Source organism: Ammospiza caudacuta, chromosome 1 (genome assembly GCF_027887145.1).
Source record: "Ammospiza caudacuta isolate bAmmCau1 chromosome 1, bAmmCau1.pri, whole genome shotgun sequence".
In the NCBI taxonomy this organism is placed as follows: domain Eukaryota; kingdom Metazoa; phylum Chordata; class Aves; order Passeriformes; family Passerellidae; genus Ammospiza; species Ammospiza caudacuta.
The window spans coordinates 21,978,235-22,005,445 of record NC_080593.1 but is presented as its reverse complement, the minus strand read 5'-3'; the positions used below and the strand labels follow the sequence as shown (position 1 = coordinate 22,005,445).

Here is a 27,211-nt window from a genome sequence, read left to right as displayed (position 1 = left end):
TGTGAGGTTACTGGGAAGTAAATTAGAGAAATAACAGAGAAAAACTAGGTCACAAGGATTTTGGATGGAGACTAGAGAGGCTCCATTCAAATACTGGAACAATGTCTAGGCTGTCTTTCTTTTAGGCTTCATCACAAGAGAAGTCCCAAGAAAAGAAATGAGGACTGGACCCATAAAATAGATTTTACTGGGCAAGACTGCAAGTTCAAATCCTAAGCATACTACAGGTACCCCTTTCTTCCTTTATGCTTTTTTTCTGCTATCCCAGAAGAAGAAGAAGTTAAATGATTCTAATTCACATATATTGTTAACACATTGGACCAATTCACTGAAGGAAAAGAAGATTATGTTGAAAATATGTATGAGTCTCACTCAGCTGTTAAATGTCCCTCTAGTCCTTTAGCACCCCCTGTTTTTTTGAAGGAAGCTGTGAACATGAAAATACTTTTCTTTTTCAGTTAATTGCATAATATTAGCACATTTGCATAAGAACAAGAGTATTTAATACAGCATGACAATGGAATACTGTTGGTAAACAATGTTTCATGTCTTGCCTAATGGAATCCCTTGTGTTTTACACAGTTCACCATCCATCTAATTCACCCCATTAGACAATGTCCAGCTCTCAAACTGCAGAATATATATACAGCAGCTCTCTCCAGCTCCCTCTGAGCATTCCATCAGCTACCTAATTTGTTTAATGCATTTTCAGCTCCAGCCATATCTACAGCTATCACTAATGAAAAGCCTATTGTGTCGGATGGCTTCTAACTAAAAAATATGTCAGGAAGGCATACTTGTATTACGTTCTCTCAGATAAAACAAGGTTATCTTGGAATACTATTGAGGGCACTATTTCCTTGTTTATGAACTATACAGTAGAGTTTAAAATGATGGCAAGCATAAGACTTATTGTGAATAAGACACCATTTATGCACAATAAGAGTGCCCAGAGAAAGGATATGCCCATGTTCTGCTTCAAAGTATCTTTAAAATCCCCTGTTCTTTTATTAACAGACTTACCTCAGCCAGCACATCAGTTGGACTAATTTTTGACAGACCCTTAAGTCAAACAAACATTTTATTCTTCACTGTGCAGTTCAGAAAACACTGTTACTCTAACTGATACTAGAGTTACTTTAACATCTGTGTTTAGCCTTATGAAAAGGTTATTGTAATTTTATTTTTCTAATACAGTGGGTTTTAATGTGCAGGACTTGGGTTTGCAGGCAGTCTGACAAGGGGTCCACAGGAAAAGCAAGTTTATACAGGGTATACAACAATGCAGATACAAGAAATTTTCAGTTTTTCTATGCCCTAAACGTCTAAGTCGTTCACACTAGGGAACAAGAACAAAAATAAAGCCAGAGAAAATCTCAGACATTAAGAACACCAGAAAATGTCTCCTTCAAGGATGGTTAAATGAGGCTAGATGAAAAAGCATCCAACAGATAGTGTAAGAAATTTAATCTCTAGCTCTCAAATGGCACAATAAAGTCCAAACTCATTTATTACCATGTAACTTGAATTCCCTAGTCACAGCAGTCAGGGGTGAATTCAGCTATTAATTTGGTAAAACAATCCCACAGAGAAGCATTCCTCAGGGAACTCAGAACTCCCCACAGAATACGAGTCTCACTCACAGGACAGAGTTCAGAAAGCACTGGGCTGTCAGACTTTTTCTTTAGTGTCCCTCAAATTTCAATTCTGACTTCCCAAAGCCAGCATACCTTGAAATCCTGAGACTATCTGGACTACATCATCATAGACCATCAGAGTAGCTGAGCGTTCAGGAAGAAGGCCAAGGCTCAGTGAGGAGAACACTGTGGGAGAGAAGTGGTTTAAGTGGCACATATTTAAATTCTTATAACATAATCCAATAACAACAGTGCTTACTTTCTTCACGTTTTTGCAAAAGCAGGCCACCCAAACTATTAAAATCATATTGTATACATGACAGAAACCACATGCATTTTCTGAACCAAACAGTTAAATTGCCAGAGTAACTACTGAACTAAACAAAATGTTCTATGCTTTGACTCCTGCACGTCACACATGGTAGCTCAAAGCACTGGACAGTGCAGTGTAAAGCAGGGTTTCATGCCTTACATGAAGTGATTCCCAGCTCCACAGAAAGACAAGAAATACATAAAGAGAACTGAAATGCTAACTCAGTCTGGCTGAGTTATTTTTTCTGTGCAACAGCTATACTTCTTACCTCAGGAATATTTTAATGAAATTTAAGTTTAAAGTACTTTGAGATGCTTACGTAAGTTATACAGAAAGGCAAAGTATGATGATTATGTCAGAACAATTTGCTTTAAAATGCAGCATGTACTGAGTCACCACCTACACCAGGGAAGTGCTATTTATAGCAGAACTACTGTCATCCTACCAGTGGTGTGAAAGGGGACAGATAAATGGTATTTGCTGCAAGAAGTCTACCTGCAAGGACCTCCCTTCCCACTGGGTACTGACACTCCTTGCAGGGGGCTGTGTCCGTATGCACACACATCTTTGCAGGGTGAAAAACAGGATATAATTTCATGCCAAGTTCTTCAGTCCCAGAAGACCCAAAATATGGGAGGAATTAGCCACAGAGCCCACCTGCCTCCTGCAGCTATGAAAACAGTAAGGAGCACGACTGCCTGCAGTCCACATGTGGCTTTCAAAGATGGAAGAAGAGAAGACTAACGCAGAGTGGTTATTTTTGGCAATAACTTGTTACTATTAATAACTAGTAATAACTGGGCAGCATCCCATACCTGGAGAGTACTCATCCTAGTCTGAAGTAAATGCAAGCTGAGGAAAAGCATTCTCAGAAATAGTCAACAGAAGAACAACACAAACTCTTCTGATTTTCTGGAATTTTATGAATTTCCTCTTAATTAATACACGTTAATTAATACAAGAGACCATACAGATGTGAGCTACCAATAGGAAGACTACACTATTTCTGCTTTAAGAAATATATTCTTTTAAAGATCAGAAATGTTAGTGTTTGGGAGAAGTAAAGGAGAAAGGAGTAAAAACAAGAAACACCACGAAAATAACTTCCATCTAAAAAATGGTCTTAATGATATATATAAACATAAAAAATATTACATATAATGTTATTGCAAGTACAGCTGGGCATTTTCTTTCCAATGCCCAAATGTAAAACAGATCTACACATTAGGCAATATAAGTAAGAAAGCCTAGTGCAAGTAGCACTAAGGCCACACAATTACAAAATTTGTCTTTACTCCAATAACTTAATTTGTATGAAGAAAGCTAATATAATTTAGACACCCTGGGGAGCTCAATACAATCAACCATGCCAACATCTTCTTCCATATGTGCCAGACTATAACGAATATATAACCTCTAAACTTCCCTTGGGCTTTTCTGCACAATCCTTTCTCAGCATGACAATGACAGAAAGACACAGCTTTTAAGGCCACAAGGATGATGTGATGATCCAGCCTTATTCCTGTATAACTACAGCCTTCCCTGAATTATTGCTGCAGATTCAATAGCTGTACCAAAACTTGAAAACATGTTATAGAAAAACTCCAGTTTTATTTTACAGTGTCCAGTGTGAAGAACACACCACAGCATCACTGTTCTAATAAATAATTATGAGGGCAGTTAAACAATGTGCTTCTTTACCCATCAAAATTTATAGAGGTTCGATTTCCAGCCATTTGATCTTCTTTTTATACAGGCCTGCTAGACAGAAGAATTCTCTCTTACCCGTTTCCTGTTCTCTATGAGGGTATTGATGGACTATGATCAAATTACCCCATGAACTTTCTTGCTAATGAACAAAATAAATTAAGCCCTTCCAAGTCTTCCCCTGTCAACTGCATTTTCCAATCTTTTATCACCCCTGATAAAAGTCACCCCTGATAAAAGTTTTAAACATTCTTCTTGAAGCATGGATCTAGAGCTGGACACACATTTCCCTGAATGGCTATGCCAAGGACAAGTCCTGAAACACTACAGTGTGCTTTCCCAGTTTTTAACCTTATTTTACAGGTAAACAATTCCAGATGAGCCCTGCCCTCCCAGAAACACCAAAACCATCATCCTCTGCTCCTAAAACTGTGCTTCACCATAGTGAATACCACAGTTTTCTTTGACTGACTGTCCTGGTTTCAGCCAGGATGCAGCTGTTTTGCTCTCTGCTGCTGGTACAGGGCAGTATTTTGGCTTCAGGATGACAATAATGTCAATAACACACTGATGGTGTGATAATGTCAATAACACACTGATGGTGTGAGTGCTGCTGGGTAGTGCTTACCCTCAGTCAAGGACTTTGCAGTTTTCCATACATTGTCAGTGAGAAGCTTCAGGAGAAGCTGGGAGGGAGCACAGCCAGGGCAGTTGACCCAGACTAGGCAAAGGGAAATTTCATACCATAGAATGTCATGGCCAGTATATAAACTGGGGGGAGTTGTCTGGCAGGGGTCAACTGCTGCTCAGGGATGGGCTGGGCAATTGTATTGTGCATCACTTGCTTTAATTGGGTTTTACTTCCCACTCTTTTTGGTAAGTCTCATTCTTCTTATTATTATGATAAAATTTTACTTTATTTCAATTATTGTACTGTTCTTATCTCAACCCAGAGTTTTTAGCTTTTTATGATCCTCCTCCCCACCCCACGGAGGCTGGGGAGGAGGAAGCAGATGGGTGGTACTTAGTTGATGACTGGAGTAAAACCATGACACTGCCTCTACCAAGGAATTCTGAACTGAACTGTCTCAGCAGCTCCCTCTCTTTATTGCATACACTGCTCCAAAAGAAGTGTCCTTCCAAATAAGGATTACCGGTCACAAATGTTTTCTTCCAAAATTTTTACAAAGAAAAATCTAAGCGTAGTTAAGAGCAGACAGATGAACACATCTTCCATCATGAAAACTTCAACAACCCAAGTGATGTTAAATTTATGAACTGTTAATAAGTGGAGTCACGGCACTGCTGATAAATATTTTAATGGAAGAAGAGATCTTAAATCTTTTCCTCCTACCATTTATCACTATGTAAATAAATAATCCTTTTGCTTAAGCAACAAAGAGGTAGCAATAATTTTCGTTAATATAAGGGAAGTTAATTTCTGCCAAACTATAAGAACAGAAAACCCTTGACGTTTACTCCTTGAAGCTACTACAACAGAATCACAAGTTCAGTGGCTGCACAGCTTTTCAGCATAACACCATTACTAATGCACATTGCCTGTGATGGAGGAATCCTGATCCTTTGGCCAAGTTCTGCTACAGCACATTACCACCCTTTAGCTTTCAAACCTACTCCCTGCTCATGGTTATCATTTTCCCATTTGAGGTAAATATGGCCATAGTTCATTTACCACAGCACACAGGATGGCAGCTTAAAGACTGCCCTGGGTGGAATGCTTCTCAGAGTGGGGGATCTGCTCTGTGGGGGACAGCTCCTAGGACTGCTAACAAGCATTTCTGGGAAATGAGGATGCAGCTGTATGGGTGTGCCCAGACTGCACACTGCAGAACCAAGATTGAGATATGCTGTTCCCCATCACTCAAACCAGCTTAAAAATAACAACAAAACAATTTGCACATTTTTCCAAAGTTCTATACTATGCTAGTTAAAAGCATGATAGGCATTTAAATACAAACAGTCTTGGAAAGTTTTTTAAAGACTATAGGTGTCTTAGTCAATACAAAATATAAAAGCCTAAGTATCTTAACTTGTATGTCCTGTACCTTTTCAGGATTAATTCAAAGAACAACCCTATTAAACCTACATAGGGCATATCAAGTTATAACTTGTTTCTTTAATCAAAGAAAGGAATAAGTTCAAGGTACAGGAAGCAAAGTAAAGGACTCTACTTCCAATTAAATCAATGGCAAACTGTCTACCAGTTTCAGTGGGGGACGATCAGAGGTGAAACGAATCTGCTTTCAGAGCTAAGCTCACGTTTCAGCCATGAAAAGAAAGACTCTGTGGAACCTATACAATTACTGCTCTTTAACTTCAATGATTTACTAAAACAAAAATGCCGTTTGATTCCCTTCCCTCAAAATCAGTTTTTAAGAAAAACAACAAGCAAAAATCTAATCAAACAAACTCCAGGCTATGGAAGAGTACATCTCATTCAAAAGACCTAGGGTATAAGTCAGAAAGGGACAAGACACAAGGCACGGTTATTGTATACTTTCATCCTTTAAAATCACAGGAAGTATGCTGAGAAAGCTGCACTTCATCTTATTTAAAGAGAAAAATCTCAAAGGAAATTTCTAAATAGAGTCACAGAACAATTATGGCTGGAAGGGACCTCTGGACATTTTCTCTTCCACCAAACAGGGGTTGTCCAGTTGAGTTCTGAATGTCTTTCAAAGTGGACATTTCACAACCTTTCTACATGACCTATTCCAATTTTGCTGCTTGTATCATGGAGGGGTGGGTTGGGACAGACAGACACACACCCCCAACGTCTCTGTGGCAATAGCAAGACCTTTATCGTTTGAACCCAGCTTTATATGGCAGGTTTGAAACATCCCAGTCTATAATGCTCTTTGGTCTGCTCTTAACACCTCCCAGTTTCTTGACCAGTGAGAAGTCTGTAGCTTAGGAAGTTTGTGGGGCAATTTGATCACAGTCCATTGGTGATTGGTTGAAGTCCCTGTGTGTCAGCCCAGGGGCTGGTTTATAGAACCTGGCTGGGTTTCTTATTTACAACTGAATTATTTGCCCAGCCACAGATCAGCTGTGACAGCTGCTACTGTAATGAACTGTTGCCTTTCACTTATTTGAAACTCTCTTGGCTGCAACCCTTTTCAGTTGCTTCTTATTCTTTCACCACACCCCAAAGAGCTTGACTTAGTCTTTGCTGTTAGCTCCATTAAGCAGCTGAAAAACACAGTGGAATACAGTACAGAAAACGTGGAAGAAGGCATTCCTCTCTTATCTGAAGCAAGTGAAAGCAGATAAGAGCACATTGAAATGCCTAAAGCATAATTCTGGGTTTGAAGAGATTCATGTTCCTTTCCCCTTCTGAAAATACATTTTGCTACTTGACCTTGCAGCAAGTCACGCAACCCTTCTGGCTATGTTGATATTAATAAATAAAATGGAGCCAAGGCATGGAATTCAACACTGCCCTGGGAACACATACACTATTTAAATATTAGTGCCCTTAAAACCTCCCGTGGCTTTGGCCCAGGCTAATTATCAAACCTGAGGTGTGTGTTATTTAGGTGTGATTTGGGTATAATACAAGCCTGGGACCATTCCCGAATTACATGGACCCTAATTGTAGCTGAGGATTACAAGAAAGGCAGATGAAACTTGGGATATGATTTTCATCTCAAGGTTTGAAAGCCACCCTCAATCTGTTCTTTTTAGCAGTCACAAATAGGCTTCATGACTCAATTCTTCCTTTTATATAACTAATATAAGGTTCTGAGGCATTCTGATAAAAATTAACATGTAGGTATTATTGTTATACTTGTTTGCCTGTGGAAGAAGCAAAGCCATGCTAATTAAGTTAGTAAAAATCCTTACATGTGGATAACATAGCTGCAGATTGAAACCATTTTATTGACATGGCTAAGAACTAAAAGACAGGACATTTTTGTACAATGCAGCCTATGGTGCAACAGTTGTTGCTACACCTAGGAAGAGAAGCAAGAATACACCACAATGGCTGAAACAGGTTCTTGGAAACAGAGTTCCCATAAAGAAAAAGATCTTGAATAGATTTCTATTTCATATGGAGCTGTAGGAGCACCAACAGGTGTTTGAAAACTGATGTAGCACTGTATTAAGGACCTTAAGAAGAAGAGTGAATCTCCACTCAGCCTTGATGCTGCAGTTTAATTGAGAAAGAAATGTTACTATTTTTGAAATGTGCAGAAACTTCTCTTCCCACCCAGGATCTCAAGCATTAAAACACATCATACAAAACTGTGTAGCTTCCTTTAGATTCAATATCTTACCTCAGAAGAAAAATAAAGATCTCTTACCAGGCAATCTTACAGGTTTCCATGGTGCAGAATTTGGCACATATGCATGTTTACTAGCAGTCACTATCAGCTGATTGCCCAACTTATACTGAAACTTGAGGAAGGCAGTGCCATCTGCTCCTGAGGTTCCAGATGCAATGGAGATCTGGTTGGTAAAAATCTCAATGAAGGCTTCAGTTACTGGCTGATGGGTGCTGGCATCGCTTACATGGACCTTCAGCGTTACTTCTGTAATGACAAACAAGCACAGTGATTATTGTCTGAAGAGCTTCTGTGGGATGCAGCAGTTAGAGCATGCTGACACACCAGTGACTGAAAAGACACCAGCTCTGACATTTTGGTGCCATGTATGACTTCTTATACTGGCCTGAAGCTCTCCATCTCAGGCAGTCACTCTTCAGAGACACTGCAGAGTCTGCTACAAGCCAGACCAGGTCCTGAATTATTGCCCAACAACTAATTTCAACTGTGGAGGTATCTATCTCCACGTGTGACCCCCATGCAGCTGGGCAGCACATCTCCAGGGCAGGCAACGCTCCCTTTGAGGGGCAGCACGTCAATCAAAGAGTTCTGCTGTACTGTGGCAATTCTAAATGTGTGCTATCAAACATCCTCTGTTAGTCACGGACAGCAGGGCATGGAAACTCTGCTCCCTGCCTTGCCATGCCTCTGCTCCAGCCAGTCCTCTCCAGCAGCAGAGGGGAGAGGGAAATGCTGCCAGTGGGGTTTGCTCCTCACTCCTTCCCAAAGCAATTCTCTCTGTGTAGCAATGGAATGGAGGAAATCTGCTGTGACAGAAGCCCAGGGAGAAAGTGGGCAATAGAGCAGGCTGTGCTACAGTTGGATATTTTCAGCTCTGGTGAGAGAGATTGCCCCAGCTGGCACAGGACTTTCCTGGTGATGTCTAACCAAGGTGGAGAAGTCCCACAGGATCATGTCCATGTCCTCAAAGCACAGGACACCCAGGTGGGATGCAGAGTGCTGGCAGTGACAGCAGCAGCCCTGACACTACTGTATCACCTGTCCCCACACAGTAATGGTGAGAAGCAAAGTGATGATTAGGCAGTCAGGAGAATCATACATCCTGCAGATATACAGGCCGAAGCCAACACAATGGACTATATTTTTCTTGAGTAATTTGCCATTTTTCCAGAAAATAATTACTAGTTTAAATGTTTCCAGATGTACAATATTTGTCCACTCTGGGCACTCCTATGACTAAACCATGCATTGTGTCACCAGGCTTTTGTTACATAAAATGGAGTGGCTTGTGCAAGACAGTCCCTCTGGAAGGCATTCTTCTGTATCTATGATTATTCTTCTGTGCCTACAATAGTTCTATTGCCTCATGCACTAAAGCAGCAGCTGTTGCCTTTCTGCAATAACCATGACTTAAATCCAATGCTGTGTTAAAAAGACCCAGCAATGCTGGGTCCAAGACAGCAATGCCTCCACCAAGACATTCCTTGGGTTCTTTTCACTTCCACTTGCCTCTTCCTTTTATATGAACTTTTATATCCCTCTCTCTTTTCTCTCCAACTCTCCCCTTTCTCTCATTCCCATCCCAATATCCGGAGATTCTGTTGTTCTTACACAAAGTTCCCTACCTCAGCTTACTCCATTCCTTAACGTAGTAGATGGTATTTTGCAAACTCCCTTTTTGTGTCAGGAAGCTTCAGCCTCTCACAAGCAAGATCCTCTCCTCCCACTCCATGTGTAAATGTTTCCGCATGGGATGCCCAGGAAAGAGGGCATGACTTCCTGTTCATATACATTCAAAAACATTACACTGATTTCTACAGAACAGTACTGGTGGCACAGTTCTGTCCTATTACAAATGCCTTATAAGAACTTATTTTGGTTAAAGCCCTGAGTCAACCAGACATGACACCAAGAAGAAAACACAGAATTTAACGAAATCCTTGTGGTGAGTTTCAATAGCGAGATGACACAACCCAGTATGGGGAGAAACACACTGTAACAACCTAAAAGTTTAAAAGGACATGAGGACCTAATACAAAAGTATCAGCACATCTGCTCTAAGGGCATTTCAGCCAGAAAGATCAATATTTTGGGCCCTTTCATAGGCAGAGACCTTCTCTCTGAATCCTACAGTACTGAAAAGACCAATATCAAGCAGCCCTGAACAAAAACCCCATTAGAGAAGTTCATCATCATCGCAGCCATTGCTTTAGAACTTGGCAATGGAGGATGCCAATTTAGATGGGATCAGCATGAAATATATTCCAGCTATTAAAGATTCTGGACTTCTTCCCAGTTTTGCATTTAGTAGTCAATGGAAGCAACGTGCATTGAAAAGCAGTGTCCACATACTCTGGTGTCCAGTACAGAGTGCCTCCTTAGAAACCTTCCCTTGACTACCAAGCCACTTGTGAAATCTTGTGTATGTGAAAGGCAGCCCCATTAATCAATGAAGGAAAAATATATATTCATGTATTTACAAACATGAGGACAACAAACAGTGTAAGTTTTAATTTTCAAAGTGGAGGGATATGCTTAGATCCAAAGCCAGATAGCTGCACTCTTAGCACTTCCCACTTTGAATTTCCTAGCAAAGAATGCAAGAATTGATGAGGTTAAGAATAACCTCAATGGGTGGTGCATTAAAGAAAAAGCAAGAGAACAGGACAAGCTGGACATCGCTGTTAGCAATTTCAGTAACATGGTAGTTCAGCCTTCTCTAAAAACAACCACATATAAGGAACCAGGGAGCTCTGGAATATTAAATACTAATTAAGGAAGAGGGTAAGAAAACAATAGAAGGATCATATCAATTTAATTCCGTATATACATTCAAAATTCTACAAGAGAGACTACTACTAAAATTGATCACAAGAAAAAAAAATATTTCCTGTATTCACAAATCCATCTTTCTCTTCCCAAATCACAGAACTAGCCATGAGTATCTCCAATAGGAAATGTCTTTATCTCCCACTCCATAGCTATGTATGGGCTTCTGTCTGCATACTTCTCTCTTTCTGCATCCCTCTCTCTTTCTGATAAGGAAGGACAGGGGCTTCCAAAATCCTTCTTCTGAACAGAAATGACAAAGGCAATCACCCAAGACAGAATACTGATGTCCTGAAAGGCAGCAGACTGGAACTGCTGTTCCAAACCACACAGTCCCTAGATCAGACACTGGGCTTGTTTTCTCCTTTTTGATATTTAACATGTTTTCTCCTGAGCAGATAGAGAAAACCCTAGCAGCCTGAACAATCCTAATTCCTTTTCATGTGTTATCTTCCCTGACAAACATGTGAAATGTGTACAACTTGCTTAAGTCAGAGCCTTCTCCCACATGACAGCTCCTTTTTCTTATCTAATGCAGCAGTGAAGTCACGAACACTAAAGCTACGTTATCACTGTAATTTCCACAGCAACTGAATGATTAAAAGCTTAAAACTGCAAAGATATTGTTGTAGAAAACATCCTCTCAAACAGTGACGTGATGAGAACAACCTATAAAAAGAGACAGTAAGTTTCAGAATTGCTAGAATATATTCAGGCACTTCTTGAGGATCAGGGGAACTGGAGACGGGAAATAAGACAGCAGAGTAAGGACAAGTGACCCAAGATCAGGCTGATCTCTAATTGATAGGGAAGTCTTAGACTGAAAGAGTAGGTATACTGGATGAAATCAATTAAAAGCAGTTTAGAAGACTTTAAACTAATGAATAGAGTATTTAAAATATCTGGCAAACTTTTTAGCTGGAACTCTTAGCAATCAGTGGGTATAAAGCAGGTACCTTATTCCTGAGTTCTGCAGCCTACAACAGCAAAGACCTCACACAGAATTAAAGACACATGAACTCAGAGAAGAGGCACAGTTGCAGACGAAGGCAGGGAACTGAAAGCACTGCAAAAGATGAGGGAAGCCAAGCCTGCTTCATTCTCAGACTATTGTATGTACAGTAGAAGTGTTTGCTGAGTTCTGGAGGAATTTTGTTCTGTGCTTCTAGTGAGGTCCAGGAGGAATGGGACATAAAGGTGAAGAGTGCTGATGCTTCCTCATTTAAGAGCAAAGCAGAGATGGCTGAGGTGACAGACCCAGGGCAGCTGTGGTCTCTCTCACTTCCCCAGACAAGCCAGCCACAGTCAGGACAGGCTATGCTTGAGCCATAGCCCTGTCTGATGCACCTGGCTCCTGGCTGCTGTGGTGTGAACGTGTCTCTTTCAGACCTCATATGTCTGGCATGTACTTCCCTGTTGGCTGCTAGCACTGGTGGGCACAGGCACAGAGCCAGAGTCACTTGTCTGCACCACTCGTCTGTGTCCTGCCATTATATTCTTTGAGAAAAAAATTCAAGTCCAAAACAAGAACCACTTAGGATAACTGTCATTTCCAGGAGATAAACCACAGGTAAAAACACCCTTTCTGTAAGGGCAAAAAAAGCTGTGTCTCCCTGTCTATAAGTGCAGGTAGGAATGGCCCACTTGCAGATGTTAAATAGTGCAACCCTTCAACTCTGCTTCAAGAATCCTAAAGCTAAGTGGGAAAAGAAGGTAAGTATGAAAAGAGAAAATAAAACCAGCAAATGCAGGGGTAAATTCCACAAAAATATCAAGGCTGATGTATAGGTATGCTCAAGCAAGTCTAGTGTAAATCTCTTCTCTTACAGTCCTTTGTCTTCTTTTAAACACTAAACCTCCTACTTGTTCTTCAAATGAGTGCAAACCAAAATCACTAGTTATTGTGAAAACAGCTGCTGAAGTGCAGCACCCTCCCAGTTTTGTAGTACTAAATTTATTGTAAGCTGTATTAAAAACTCCAGCATTTCCAAGGTTATAATTTGGGAAAGTGAAAAAAAAGACCAAAAAATCCCTAAATGGTAGCATTCCAATCCAGAATCCCATCTGTCTTCTTAATCTGATTTTTGAGATTTTACTAAGTTTAAACTTTCTCTGAGCAATCCTTCCTGTGCCATCTGCTCTATGAACCCTACTGCCTCTCCTGAAATACAATTAACCTTAAAAAAAACATTTCTTCACTTGTAACCCCTTCTTATACTCACAACTGCTCTTTACATTGCTGTGAACTCTCAGTTTGGGAATGATTTCCTTTTTGGGAATGGCTGTCATCATTGCTGTCTTCTGTAACTAAACTCTCGAAAAATGAAAAGCACTGGTTTTAGGTGGTTTGGGGCTTTGTTTGTTGGGTTTGGTTGTTTGTTTTTTTTTTTCTCTTCAAGTCAGTAACATAACACAGAAAATAAAATCCTGAGTGACCTGAGCAAAGGCAAACTGTCAGATTCCACATATTGGAATAAACAGAGAAAAGTTATGACACAGATCGAAAATCAAAGATCACAATCCTATTTAGATCCCAAGCCTGCAATTTGGTTTCTGTGCACACACCCCTCTGTCAGGCAGACTCCCACTGATGTGTGCTGGCCAGATGATCTCTTTTGGGAGCAGGCTGACACAGGCAGCTGTGATCACTTAGCTTTTCCTTTGGGGGTCCCTTATCCATGGACAATGTCTGGATATTACCAAAGAAAGAGATATTTAAATTATCTAGGTTTTGATTAGAAAAAGAAAGCTTCCTGCTCATTTAAAAAAAGCCATTATGAACTTTTATGTAAAATTGTATCCTCTGCTCTGATTGAGCTTACTGGCAACATGCCTGGCTTTGAATCCTACGTGCCAAATGGATAAGCCTTTCTGTCTCTTAACCTTTTGCCCATGTGTGAGGTCAATCCTCAGCCAAACAATAGGATTTTCATTTATCTAAGGGAAAACATTTTCCTAGAAAAGGAGTGTTCCCTGTGCTTTAGCCACAGATGCCAACTCTAGCATTTACATATTGTATCTTCCTAATGGGCTACATCAAGAAGGCTCTACTGACAATCACACTTCAAAACAGCAGCAGAGTAAGTTTGTATGAAGAAAAGGAAACATGAATGTAACAGAAGAAAAGGAAACATGAATGTAACATCCCTCAAGAAGTAAATAGATTCTGATCTTCACTGATGTTGTCAGCTAAAGAAAGTTCTCAAGTAGCCTCTCAAATAGCAAACTACACGTGCTTGAACAAGATTTGGAGTGAAGATGATGACATCCTCTACTCAGAACTGGCTCTGGCCCTCATTACAGGAAAATCAATAGTGCTACACAGCTCTCCCCTCCACCACAGGTCAGGTTTCAGCTGGGCTGAGTGTCCAGCACTGGTTCCCAGGGAACCCAACCATGCAGAGGATGGGACACAGGAGGGTCTGCTCCGTGCCTGTTCAGTGACTGGAGAATGAGACCAAGGCTGCTGCAGTCCCTGGCACCAAGAAAGAAGTTCCTTACTACACTAGTCAGAAATCCAGTAAGACTACACAACAAATCTTGGTTCTCAGACCCAGATTCAGAAGGGATTTAGAAAGCAGAGGGGTTCAGAGAAGAGACACATAAAAACCCAGGGGACAGTGAAGCAGCCTTGGGACTGGCCATCTGAGGAGCATGACCTACTCTTCCTGCAAGAGAAGGCTGGATCACCATGCATAACAATTAAACTGCAGAAGATCAAGTCAGCTGAGGACCTTTAGTCTTGCTGACAGAGACAGCCAACAGCTGTACACTGAACCTAAGCAAATTCAGGTGTCATTTCTTGGCAACAAAAGAACAGCTTACTGGATAGTAGACTCAGGCTGTGAGAAAAAATTTGGGTTAACAGCTGTAATTTTAGTCCTAGGTGTTTAATTAAGGCTTACAATCAATGTTAAAAGTTAAGAGAATTCATGTTTGATTCTAGAACACTCATGAAGCCAGCCCAAGTGGTTGGTTGTGGTGCTTTTTAGCACTGCAATCTGAATTTGCTGAACACTTTGTACTTTAGAGGTCCAGGGGATGACTATCAGTAGGGTTCTCCACACACTGGATACTTGCAGTGTGATGTCTGTAATTAACCCCACACCTCAGAAGCCAAGAAGGAACTTTCTTCCTCAAATGCACAACTGATGGATTTCTGAGTTTTTCTGTTATTCCTCTCTCTTGCTCTTCCTCAGAAACAGCAGAGTGCAATGAGAACTGCACATTACACTCGGCTAATATAGAGAAGCCCCCACATTGGTCCTGATCAGAGCATTCTGCTCACCTCATCTCTGAGGACAATCAGGATCCAGGATTGGGGAGGAAGCTACACCCGGGTAGCACTTGAGGCTTTTCCACCCTTCTCTGCAGCTCAAGTTGATTCATCCGCATTTCTCATCTAACAATCCTTGCTGCTCCAAGTGCCTCAGGCATTGCTGGCACTGTGGCTGGTTCCCCTAGTGCACAAGAATTTAATTTCCAGGGGATTGAAATTGTTTATCTTAACTAAAATAATTAGTCTTAATCCTCAGTTTTCAAATACAGCACAATTGTCTGTGATATGAAGGTCAGACAGGTGCCCTACTTACCTCTTCAGGTTTAAAACCCATTAAACAAAGTGATCATAAACTAAAATGATAAATACATTAATCTCACAATGCATTATGTCCTAGGGATAATGCACACAATTTTTAGTAAAATGTCACAAAAAGAATTCTACTGTATGAACTAGAGCAATTTATGCCACGTACAATGAAAACCAGGCTGCTCTACAACCCCTGTATTCAAAGGGGAGGGAGGGGCAGTTACAGGATAACAAAATAAAGACATCCATCATGCAATAGTCCAACATGTAAAAGAAGATTTGCATAGTCTGACCTGCTAGAGCCTAGAGCATTACCACCAAAATTAATTTCTTGGGAAAAAAGGTAGGAATTTGCTTTAATTAAAAAAGTGGGAGCCATATGCATAATGCCCAGATGAGACTCCGATATCCTATTGTTAAGTGATTAAACAAGCATTTATAATTAACTTGAAACTCACACGGCTATGAAACTCATGAATAGCAATAGTTGCATTAACAGGTCTGCCTTTGATCTCTACAGGAACTGTGCATGACACAAACTAATTTCATTTCCAAACCTTGTCTCTTAGACATGGAATTAAATAAAATACTGTCATGGAGCGCAGATGGAAGTTGAGTTTCAAAGCTCTAGTTTGCCACACGCATAATGTATTCTTTACAAGACAGGAAAAAGTAATCCCTACTTAAACCCACCTTTTTTTTTTTTTTTGTAATAGAGTTCTTTGAAACTGTTTGGGGATGAATATGAAATGAGAAGTTAGTGCACTGATATTTTCCAGTTGCTCAGCATTAGAGTTCTCCCCTGACTCAAGACCCCAGCTGATTTTGTGACATCATCTCCGAGGATAACACCACACTGAGCTCAGCCACTTGGGGTTTTAACTTTATACCTACTGCACCATCAGTCTAGTTTGGGGGAGGGCAGAAAGGGAAAGCTTGCATTTGCTGAGCCACAAAGGCATGTGTTACATTTTCGCAGAACAACTTTATCCTAAATCTATTAATAAAAGTATGCATCTGATGACAGCAGTTTAAAGCAGATGTATTCTATGTTCAAGCAATCCAATGTATGTTCAATGGGGCAGTGGGGAGACATGCACTTGTTTTCCCCTAATTTTCAAGCAGCTTTAATCTTAGGTTTAATCTCTAATTTTCAAAGCCTGTTGTGAAAGCAAAGCTAGATATCACTTTGGAAGAGGCTATTTTTACTTGGGTTGTTTGTTTTTAAACAAACCACTGTAACAATTCAAACAAATCCATCTCAAGGGCCTCTCTACATTCCCATTGCAGCCTGCAGTGCAAACTTCCACTTTCATCTCAGTAATCCACTGATATAAGCTCATGCACAGAGAGAGGTAAACTATTGCGCTGAAACTTTACCCAGGCACTTGCACATACCCTTCCTTCAAATAACTCGACAGTCGATTTATAATCACTTCATTCCTTGAAGAGGTTATCCCCAGCTGGCACACAGGAAAATGAAATTGTAGGTGAAGCTGCACATGGTAACCATCTCAATCCTCCAACCCAGCCAGCCTCAGCAGAGAGCTCTGCAGAGTCATGAGGAGTGCAGCACTACTCTATTGTTCAGCTACTCCACAGGAAAACCAGGAGCATCCCTTCCCTCCCCACCTCTTTGGCCTGGCTGTGGACTCTTGCTCCTTCTCTTGGGCTACCCTGCTTCTCCTTGGAGCTGCTGCAGCTTTGGTTGCATTTACTAACCCAGCAGTGCACCAGCCTAACAAACCCAGTGGCTCAATGCCAGGTTATCAGACTGAACTGCTGAAGCAAAGCAGCCCCACGTGCCAAAATCAGCAGAACAGGCAGGTGTGGGGGTGGAGAGTGGTGGCCAAGGCAAACACTGGCAGAGGAAAAGAAAGGATCTGGGACCACCCCTGCTGGTTCACAGGCATTTCAGTCAGCTCTGCTGCCCCCCTTTGGAAGGGTACCTGCTCATCTCCTGACCTAGGCAAGCTTAAGGTCAATATTTGGCATGTACAGTTGTAGCAAATCTTTATTCTGCATTAATTCCAAATCCCATACTGATTCTCCAGTAACTTCCCAAACTCTACTGCTGCATACTGGCACCACAGCAGTAAAATCTCCTGGCACTATAACTACAGGATGCTTTAAACAATGCCAGGAAAGGGCTGGTATGAAGCAGTATGGACTTTTGCACAGGCCTGACAGAGTGTTTACAACAGCTCTTGAACACCCAAAAACCTCTACAATCAGTTGGTATTTGCAACTGGGTGGATGGAGGAGGTTACTGTTGTTTCCTCCCAACCCTAAAAAGCTTCCTTTTATTAACATCTCTACATGGCACTTCCTGTGACTTCTCTCACAATAGCACCAGCATTAAATGCCACCCAACTTGCCTATATTGAAATTTTCCTATCCTCCAAAATTAATTATTTCCAAGCTTTTGAGAATTTTCTGTTCAAAATAATATTTCTATTTCCTCATTTAGAATAGCTTAAACATTTAATTAACCTGTGATCTAGGTCTTCTTCTAGATAATCAAGAAAAACTTTAAACAAAATAGGACCTGTTACAGTTCCCTTTATCCTAACACTGTAAAGCAACCCCACCTTAATACATGGTCATTCATCACTACACTTTGTTTTCTCCTTGATCCAATCTCAGGCACATAGAAGAAGCCTTCTGATCCAAGTCAATTAATTTTTCAATTAATATTTTTGAACCAGGCTGCTGTACTGCCTATACTTCAGCTATGATGACTGCATATATATGCAGAGCATACATAACTGACTCAGCAACCAAAAGCTACATCAGTTTAAATTACTGTAATAGCCAGGGTGATCTAAATTCTTGGCAGGGGATTATTTTTAAGGGCCATTATGATTTCATGAGAAAAATAATTCTAATCAGATTGAAACTGTGAATTTTGAAAAATTACTTTCTATTCCCCTACACTGGAAGTCAATTATGTAGATCAGAAGTTATTGGCTCTTCCACAAATTCACAATCATAATGGAAAGGTACAGCTACACTGGCAACATTCATCTTTCTTAGACTCACTGTATATAAAAACCACAATATGACAATGAGGGTTTGACATGCTGCTCACACACCTTCTTTTGCCTTCCAAGATGGGAAGAGCACTGGAGAATACCTCCATATTTCTTGGTCTCCTGGCAGCTCTGATTTCCAGAGCTGCTTATCATAAATACATGATTACCACTGTAGCTAGAAATGAAGGTTTGGAGATCCACACAAACCAGGCTTTGGCAATGGGTGAAAGTAACTTGGGATAGCTTGTTTGTTTAGGTAGTATATATAAACTGCCTATCTAAGGGGATGTATGAAAGGGACAACACTCTGCTGAAGGACTCCTAGGGTTCACAAATCAAAATGCTAAAAACCAGTGAATCACAGCTGATCAAACAGATCACTGAATTATCTGTTCTATTTATAGATCAATCTTGATGTAAAATGCTGTGACTGGCCAATAAATGGCAGAGGAAGGCTGAGAGATGGGCAAGGGCTGCGTGCCCTGAAGCTCAGGAAATAATGCAGGCTGGGACTGACCACAGCTGCTGCAAACAGGGCTGACTGTGTCTCAACACAAATGGCACCCGAGGGTGGCCTTTGTGTTAGATGAACAGCTATGTCATTTGAGTGAATCAAGTGACTACACCACTGCTGAGTGGATCAAATATTTCTCCAAGTTCATTAAAAAACTGAGAATGTCTCCCAAACTAGCACAGGGAAGGCATAAATACATGGCTCAGACCAGCAAAGTGTGTAAGAATTGAACAATTAGCAACATAAAAAAATAAAATCAGAGATAGCTGTGGGCTGTTTTCAACCCATGTATTCCTTCTCAGCAGCTGGTGATGGCCAGCATCATGATGGTGAGCTTATTACAGAGACCAAGAACATTTACCACGTATTAGTGTAGCAACTGAATTATTATTGTTGTTAATGTATTTCATATTAACAAAGTATAAATTACATTGGCATTGTGATTTTGGTATATTCTTTATCATTCTGCTAAATCAAAAAATACCACATAATGTTAAATGTATCTTCAAATAAGTAAACTTTATATTACACTTATGGCCTACCAAAAAGAGCCCAGTCAGAGCATGTAAGATTCTGGCAAATGCTGAAATTATTTACTAGCTTGTCCATTTGACAATATAAAAGACTTATTGCTTTTACTCTGGCATAAGCCCATTCTAGATATTTATAGCTGTAAACAGCACTCTTCTCAAGCTCTTTCCCTCAGCAAAGAATCTCTCAAATTCTTTCATTTTACCTCGTCTGTTTCTTACACTTGTGTTACAAAACACACATCTACTTAGGAGTAACACCATCACACAGGGCTGCTGGTGTCTTCAGCTGGACAAATACGGCCACTTTCCCACTGACAAGCAGATATTTAGAACTGAAAACATTCCAGTGGTATGCTCTGCTTCCATGGCACAGACAGCAACATGAATATTTTGTAGGCTACTTAGTCTATGCATTAAGCAGGCATTATAAACTATTATTATATTGGTTTAAACAAACAGCTGTATGTCTGGAAAGTGATCTACTGTGTGCAAACAATGATTAGAGGAAGCAGGAAGGAAGCCCTTTCTAAATACCCAAATTATAGAGATGCTACATGTATACAGAGACACTGCATTACCAGGATGTGCTGAGAAATTTGCTGGGATGCAAATGAAAAAGGAGATATACAAGACCAATAATCAACTTGTAAAAGAGTAAAATGTGCTCTACTGTATGTTGTGCCCAGAATGAATACAGAGCTAGCACTTGAGAACATGGTTTTCTGATGAACATGACAGTGCTTGGTTAATGATTGGACTAGATGATCTTAGAAGACTTTTCCAACCTTATAGATTCTATAATTAGCAGATAAAAGCTGGATGTATGTTATGCACATACGCATGTATGCTAAGTTAAACTGAAAACGCAAGGTACATCTAATCACACTAAAAATGACAGCATCGACTTAGAAGGTTCCTTGACAGTACCAGTTATTATCACTTCCCTGAAACCCACTCAAAAACCAAGTTTACAGATACTTTCTTGAAATTAAGAAAACATGTATTTCATGTAGGGATATGTCCTCTTTGTTAATCTGTAATTTATTCTGTTCTCACATTTACAAAGGAGCTGCTAAGAAAAATTCCAGTATTCAACAGTTAATCACTACTTTAAAGGAACTCGTCCAATAAATTTAAAACATATTCTACCATACTTAGTCATAAATACAATTCCAGTGAGTAAAAGCATAGTGCTAACCTTCTAGTGAACATGTAAAATAGAGACACAGATTCCTCATCTTTCCTTCTCAAATTTAACAGCTGTAGGAAATCTATAAATACCAATTTTTAGCAACATATTCAGTGTCTCTTCAAGTTATGTCTTATTTTGACATTCACTTCTCTAAATCACTATAAATTTAATTTTAAAGTTCACATAATTCCAACATGTCCTGAGATTTGGGAAATTAACTTTCCACAATACAAAAGTAAGGTATTCTTCCCGCTTCACTGAGCATATGTTCTAAATCAAAATTGCTCTTTAATTTTTTGCCCCTCTTCACACTAAGACTCTGAAAATAAAAACCCAGCCCACATAACTCAAAGGATGTGTGTATGTATATACACTCACAGCAAACAGTTATACAGGAAGGCTGATTTATTTATTTCAAGAACAGGTCTAACAACACAAGTAGTCAGTTATTCTCTTGAGGTTGCAAAATGACTGAAGGGAAGAGGAAAAAGGACAGTAGATTGCTATTACTGCTCAAAGGCAGCCTGAATTCCCAGCCAGCCTTGTGCTACCCTAACAGCACAAGGGAGACCTCCAGCCATCAGCTGGCCAGGCACAGTGGGCACCCCTTTAAAGAGCACAGGAGGTGCAGAGGGTAGGAAACCCCACAGCGCCCATCCTGAAGGAACCAGGGCTCTGCTGCAAGCATGACAATGACCAGTTCTGTTGCCTTACATGTTTATAAAGACAAAAGGACTTTGGGTCCACTGCACTAGTACAGGATCAGCAACAAATACCACAGCAAGACAGAGACAGTTCTATTTAGTTATAAAAAAATTCTACAGACACATTAATGTCCTGTACCCACACACATGTGGACGCAATATGTGAGAAAAAAAATAATTTAAAATGCAATTGCCTTAAATGGCAATTTTAAACAGCTTATCTGCAGACTCAAGTTTTTCTCAGAAATGGTGGGTTATGCTAAGATGTTCAAGGTGAACAAGAAGGATTTTAACTTCAGTTTTGGACCATTCAAATACTCCCATTTGAGTTGCTAAATAAAGAAAAATTGAAGCAAGTAGGAATTATTACCAGCTAATTAATATTTGCACTTCATCTTTCTAGCCATTAAATGAATATTAAAATTAGGCTGGAATTATTTTGTAGTTATATTCACATGGAGCCCAAAATGCCTGGGTCTCAAACAGCACATAACAGCAAGATAATAGGTGAGCTAAGTAAAGCAACTCATAGTGTACAGTACTCCTTTAAAACATGATAATTCTTATGTTAGCTGCAATACCAAAGCCAGGCAAAATACATTTCATATTCATTTCAATGAGTGTTCTACATATAAAGCACTGCTGCCTACCTTGGAGTTTGGATTAGAAACTCATTTTTGTTACTGCCATGCTAAAACTGCAGTGAAGTGGGTGGAATTTCTTAAAATCTTTTTTTAACTATGACTCTCAGCCAAAGTGTTTTTGAGAACCACTGCTCCAATTCCCTTGGTAGAAAGGACTTTTAGAAAATCAAATAGGTAACTGTGAAGCAGAACGGGTGAGATTTCATGATCCACTTAGGGATGCAGTGCTAAACTTGCTGTCAGCATAGAGAGTGGTAGAAGCAGATGGCTCTGCAGGCCATAAGCTACTTTTGCACCATGCCTATCCTTTTCCACAAATCAGAGGGGTTTCCTGGCAAAATGTCCTGGGAACTGCCTGTTATGTTACCAGTAACAAAGCCTGGACTCTGCAGATGTGGCCTTCACCTTGGCAGCTCTCCTGTTTCTGCTGCCCAGGCTATATCAGGTGCAGAAAGGGTCTGTGAAAGGCAGCTACACTCCAAGCCAGGAATCCTCTCTGTCAGGCAAAGCCACTGCACATCATCTTCCCAGCCTGGGTCCCTGGAACAGCATAAGAATGTGCTCAAGCCTGAGGGTCTCCCCCAGGAATCCTGGTCTGGGCTATTTTCTGCTCTTGTGCTGAACACTCACTTGGCTTAAAATCTGCCACCTCTCTGGCTTGATGACTTACTGCTGAAATAACTTGGTTAAGATGATACATTTAGACCCTCAGCTATTCATTTTCAGAACTGCTTGTGAAATGCCTTACTTCATATTTAGCTACCTTCGTCCTGCTGTCCTCATGTTCCAAGACTCCATCACTCACTCACTCCATCACTCATGTTTCTTTGAAAAGAAAAACAGAGAAAGCTGTGCTAAATGCAATTAACTGTAATAACTTGAAATAAATTGATTTACACTGGAACAATATGTCTTGTTTAAACTTCATTTTATTTAAGTAGCAGTGATAGCAAATATATTTAAGTAGCATACCTGCCAGAGTTTAAAAAGCAAAACAACAAAACACACGTACTTTACTTTGGCTCTCTCTACAACAGTATAGGACAAACCTTTCCAAGTTTCACATCAGACTGTGTCAACATGCAGAGGAAAACAGGCTTGTGAAGCTCATTTTACAAAATGTACAGAGAATTTAAAATTACTTTTTCAAATACAAGTTTCATTTTTCAACAGCTTCATTACAACCCTTGCTACATTGCTCCCCAAAAGTGTCCTTCTGAAAATATGCATCCTTTTCAGATCATTTGCAGTGACAGCAGGAACACTGATTTCAGCAACTGTAACAGCTCAGTTGTGAAGTTACCAAACCTTTTTGCCAAATCAATCAAACCCAGAGTTACAAGAAGCCCTAAAGCATGCAGCAAATTACATTGAAAATCTGAAACGTGATATGATCATGAAGGTCAGAGCGGGCAGAAGGCCCCTTGGTGAGTCCTGGAGCTCCTGCCTCCAGGGTGAGGATGCAGGTTCCAGCCAGCTCACACAAAGGCAACATCTTGCTGCCATTTTGCGTGGGCAGCCCCAATTGCTCTTGCCTATGACTCAATTGCAACAGTAACAGATGGGACTTGACCTACTCCCTTTTGAAGCAAGCAGACCTGCCAGTCTGTTTTGGTTTTCCCCCCACCATGGCAGCTTTTTCCAGGCTACATACAAGGCCCTTGAACCTACAGATTACATCAAGAGTCACAAATGGCACCTGGAAAAGAGCAAGTCATGAGGCTTGCCAGAGTTATACTGCCATTTCTACTGTTACTGGATTTTAAAATATATTTAAAATAGGATCCATAAAAGCAAAAAGGTCAATAAATACTGGTGAATAATAAAGGAAGTCTATTAAGATGGCAGTGGGGCTACTTCTTGGTTTAGGGCTCTTAGGAAACAGTCACAGACTCTATTTAGGAAAAGGAGCTCTGAACTCAGAGAAAGAAAAGTAGTACAATAACAGAGAGAAAACATAATGAAGAGAGGGCAGCGCCCAACTTTTGATGAGTTTAATGAAAGCCTACAAATACATTTATTCTAGCAGTTTTTTAGCTTGCAGAGAATCAACAAAATGTTTCATGTTCAGGGGGACTTTCTATTAGATAAAAAAAGATGAGTGAATGTATCCTTGGGGAAGGAAAGGCCTTTGGGCTGAGCTGGCAGGAGCAGTAAATGGACACCAGAGGTACAAAGCTGAGAGCCTGCCTGGTTACCTGGCACATCTGCCAGCCTGGGTAAAATGGGAGGGGACAGGAGGACAGGCAAAGAGGGGAACAGTCTCCATTCACTGCATCAGGGAAACTAGAGTGAGGAGAGATGCTTACACAAAAGTCACAGGTCCACAGATGTTGTCCCTCCATGTTCCTGAAGTTTAGAAAAAAACCCATTAATGGGTTTTTCTCCCTGAACACCAGATTCTCCTTCCTTTTTAAGTCCTCATCACATTCCAGTAATTCCTGTCAGCTCTTGACTGACTCTTGCTATTTGCTCTTACTTGGACCGGCCTCAGAAGTGACCCTGAAGTGTTCAGAAAAGCAAGATCCAGAGAAAGCTTTTCCTTGGTGCAGCAGTAAAAGACCAACACCTACATGATGCCACAGGCCCTGCTCTCTGAAACAGCCACCGCTCCACTCTGCTGATGTGCCAGGGTCTCTGGGCTGGAGGGGAAGGCAGCAGGGGCAGCACACAGCTGTGATCCTGCCAGCAGCCAGGAGCTCTGCTGGGGAAGCTTCCCATCCCCCGGCCTTGGGCTACACACTTCACTGACATCATCCAAGATTCACTCCCCTTCCAGCACATCCACCCCAGACACTGAAAACATCTGCTTTGGGCCAGAATACCCTGGCCTTTGGACTCCCATTTCTCCTTTCTCTTTACACTCATTTGCTACATTTTATTTATTACAGCAGCTGGATGTTCAGGTTTAAGATCCTCCTATGCATGTGGGCTTTCTGTATGTGAAGTATCATCTCCCCCTGGATATGGGGGGTGTTGGGTGGGGGAAGGGAGGGAAGAGAAGTTGCGTATTTCAAGCCCCTCCCTTTGATTTGCAGAGTAAGTACATGAGTGCTGTGTGCCAAGAGACTTCAGTGCAAGGGCTGCACACAGCTGTCATGGAGCCAGGTGACAGAACCAGGGCAGCTCCACTCCAGCACCAGCATATGGGTCACTTCTGCCTCTTCCCTCCCACAGACACCACCCTCAGCCCACCACCCCAGGGCTGTCAGCCAGCTGGCAAGGAACTGAGGTGGGGAGGGGAGAGCAAAGAATCACAGGCTCTGCCTTCTCCTGTCACAGCAGTCAAGACAAGCTGAGATGCAAACACTTGCCTACGCACACATTGTGCTGTGATGCTGTTCAGGGCTTGCAGGACTATGACACCCAACCCCTCAGAGGCACACAGTGACTCACAGCAGCACTGACTTCACACCCTGCAAGCATCAAAACCAGCAGCAGGGTATTGGGGACAGGGGAAGGAATACTGAACAGCATGCCCTGAAACCACCTGAGCTGTGCAAAACAGCAACTCCAGTCTTGTACCACCGGACCCAGGGAAACACCATGGCTCTGGGAACTGTACCCACTGCTCCAACAGATCCCAGACCCATGCTGGGAGGACACCTAGGAGGATGCCATCCCTCTGACTTGTGCAGCTTGTTCTGCACAAGATGAATTCTGAAATGGCTGTAACCCATCTGGGTCCCACCCCAGCCAGAACTGCAAAGCACATGGTGAACCCCTTCTGCCCCTGAAGCTTTGGCATAGCCTGTGTGACAGCACTCAGCATCTGGGACACTTGCGAGGTCAACCCAGAGCAAGCTGCAAGCAGAAAGGCATCTAACACTAGCAACACTTGGCTCTTGCAAACACTTCAGCAAACCACAGGTTAAGTAGCTGCCTAAGTGCTAGAAGATGATCTGCACACTGCTTTATGGGAAAAAAAGAGAAAAAAAAAAGGCAAATGGAAAAGATTTGTCACTCAGCAGAGATAAACGGTGGTGGAGGACATCTATACACGTCAGCAATCAGATACAAAGCAGTGCCTAAAAATATCCAAAGGGAAAATTAGTAAATAGTATGCTTAAATGAAATATGTGTGATATATATGCAATATATATGTTGTAAATGCAATATGTGATAGAGATGCTTTTTATATCCTGCCTTGCCTACAAAAATCTTTGTGGGTTCCTTTGAAGTTAAATGTCTACAGATTATTTTTATTATTTTTTAATCTGTTTAATTATGTTCCAGGTGGACAGTAAAATATTTGCCAGCTTTTAGACAAGAATTTTCCAATAGTTTTATTTGGAATGCTCACTGGTTTTGCAAAGGACAGCTGTAGGACTCTCACTTGGACATTCAGCTACTTCAGAAACTGCAAGCTTTAGCAATACCAGAAAATGAAGTTTTCTGAGTAGCCTGTATATAGCTCCATGATTCCAAAGGCTCCTGTAACATCAGCATACCTTGGAGAAAAAGCCAAGCAACATTTGAAGTGTAGATTTAGGCTGTTTTTGAATGCTCTGCCTTTATGCATCTAACAAACACGTTCTAAATTGTTCAAAGGTTAGTACAGGAAGAAAATAGTTAGTTCTTAACACTAATACAATGTTACTTTGAAGTACCAGAGACTATACAGAAAATAAAGAGTGTTTACCAGGCAGCTGTTTGGTTCTATACCCTACTCATGTCCAGCTGACAGACTATAAAACGACCATGTAGAAACCAAAAATTTAAGGTTCAAGCACATATACAATACTTCCAAGGCCAACAGCACAAGAAGTGTGAATAGCATTGTGTATCACATCTACCTTCTACAGACTCGTAAGCTTCCTTTGCAGTATTTTGGCTTTTATTATACCAGGTTTTTGAGATTCACAAGTGCCATTGGTGAGGAGAGCTTATTAATAAACAGAAATTAATCAAGTTTTATATACCACAATATGAAGATTTCGTCAACCTTTGTTTTTAAACTGTTCTTTTGCAGTTTACCAAAGAACTTCAAAACCCACACAAAACAGGTATTTAGAACTATTCTTATATCTGGTGTGAAAAATTCTACAATAATTTCTTCACAGAATTGATCTTTAAAAAGTAGTTATTAAAAATTCCTAAATCATCTGATGTGTATGAAACTTGATTCTAAGAACACCACTTTCATAATAGTTTAAATGTAGTAAAATGGGCTGTGAAGGTCACCAAGTGACCAGACCTCTCCCA

General features: G+C 40.8%; 1 protein-coding gene across 1 annotated transcript in view; it reads right to left on the bottom strand.

Moving 5' to 3' along the window:
- Positions 1 to 27,211, bottom strand: part of FAM171A1 (family with sequence similarity 171 member A1) — an 86,669-nt gene that overhangs the window by 29,408 nt on the left and 30,050 nt on the right. Inside the window, exons 2-3 of the mRNA XM_058820694.1 lie at positions 7,986 to 8,213; positions 1,731 to 1,823 (exon numbers count right to left, since the gene is read on the bottom strand). Coding sequence (XP_058676677.1) covers positions 1,731 to 1,823; positions 7,986 to 8,213 — 321 coding nt within the window. The remainder of the gene's footprint in view (positions 1 to 1,730; positions 1,824 to 7,985; positions 8,214 to 27,211) is intronic.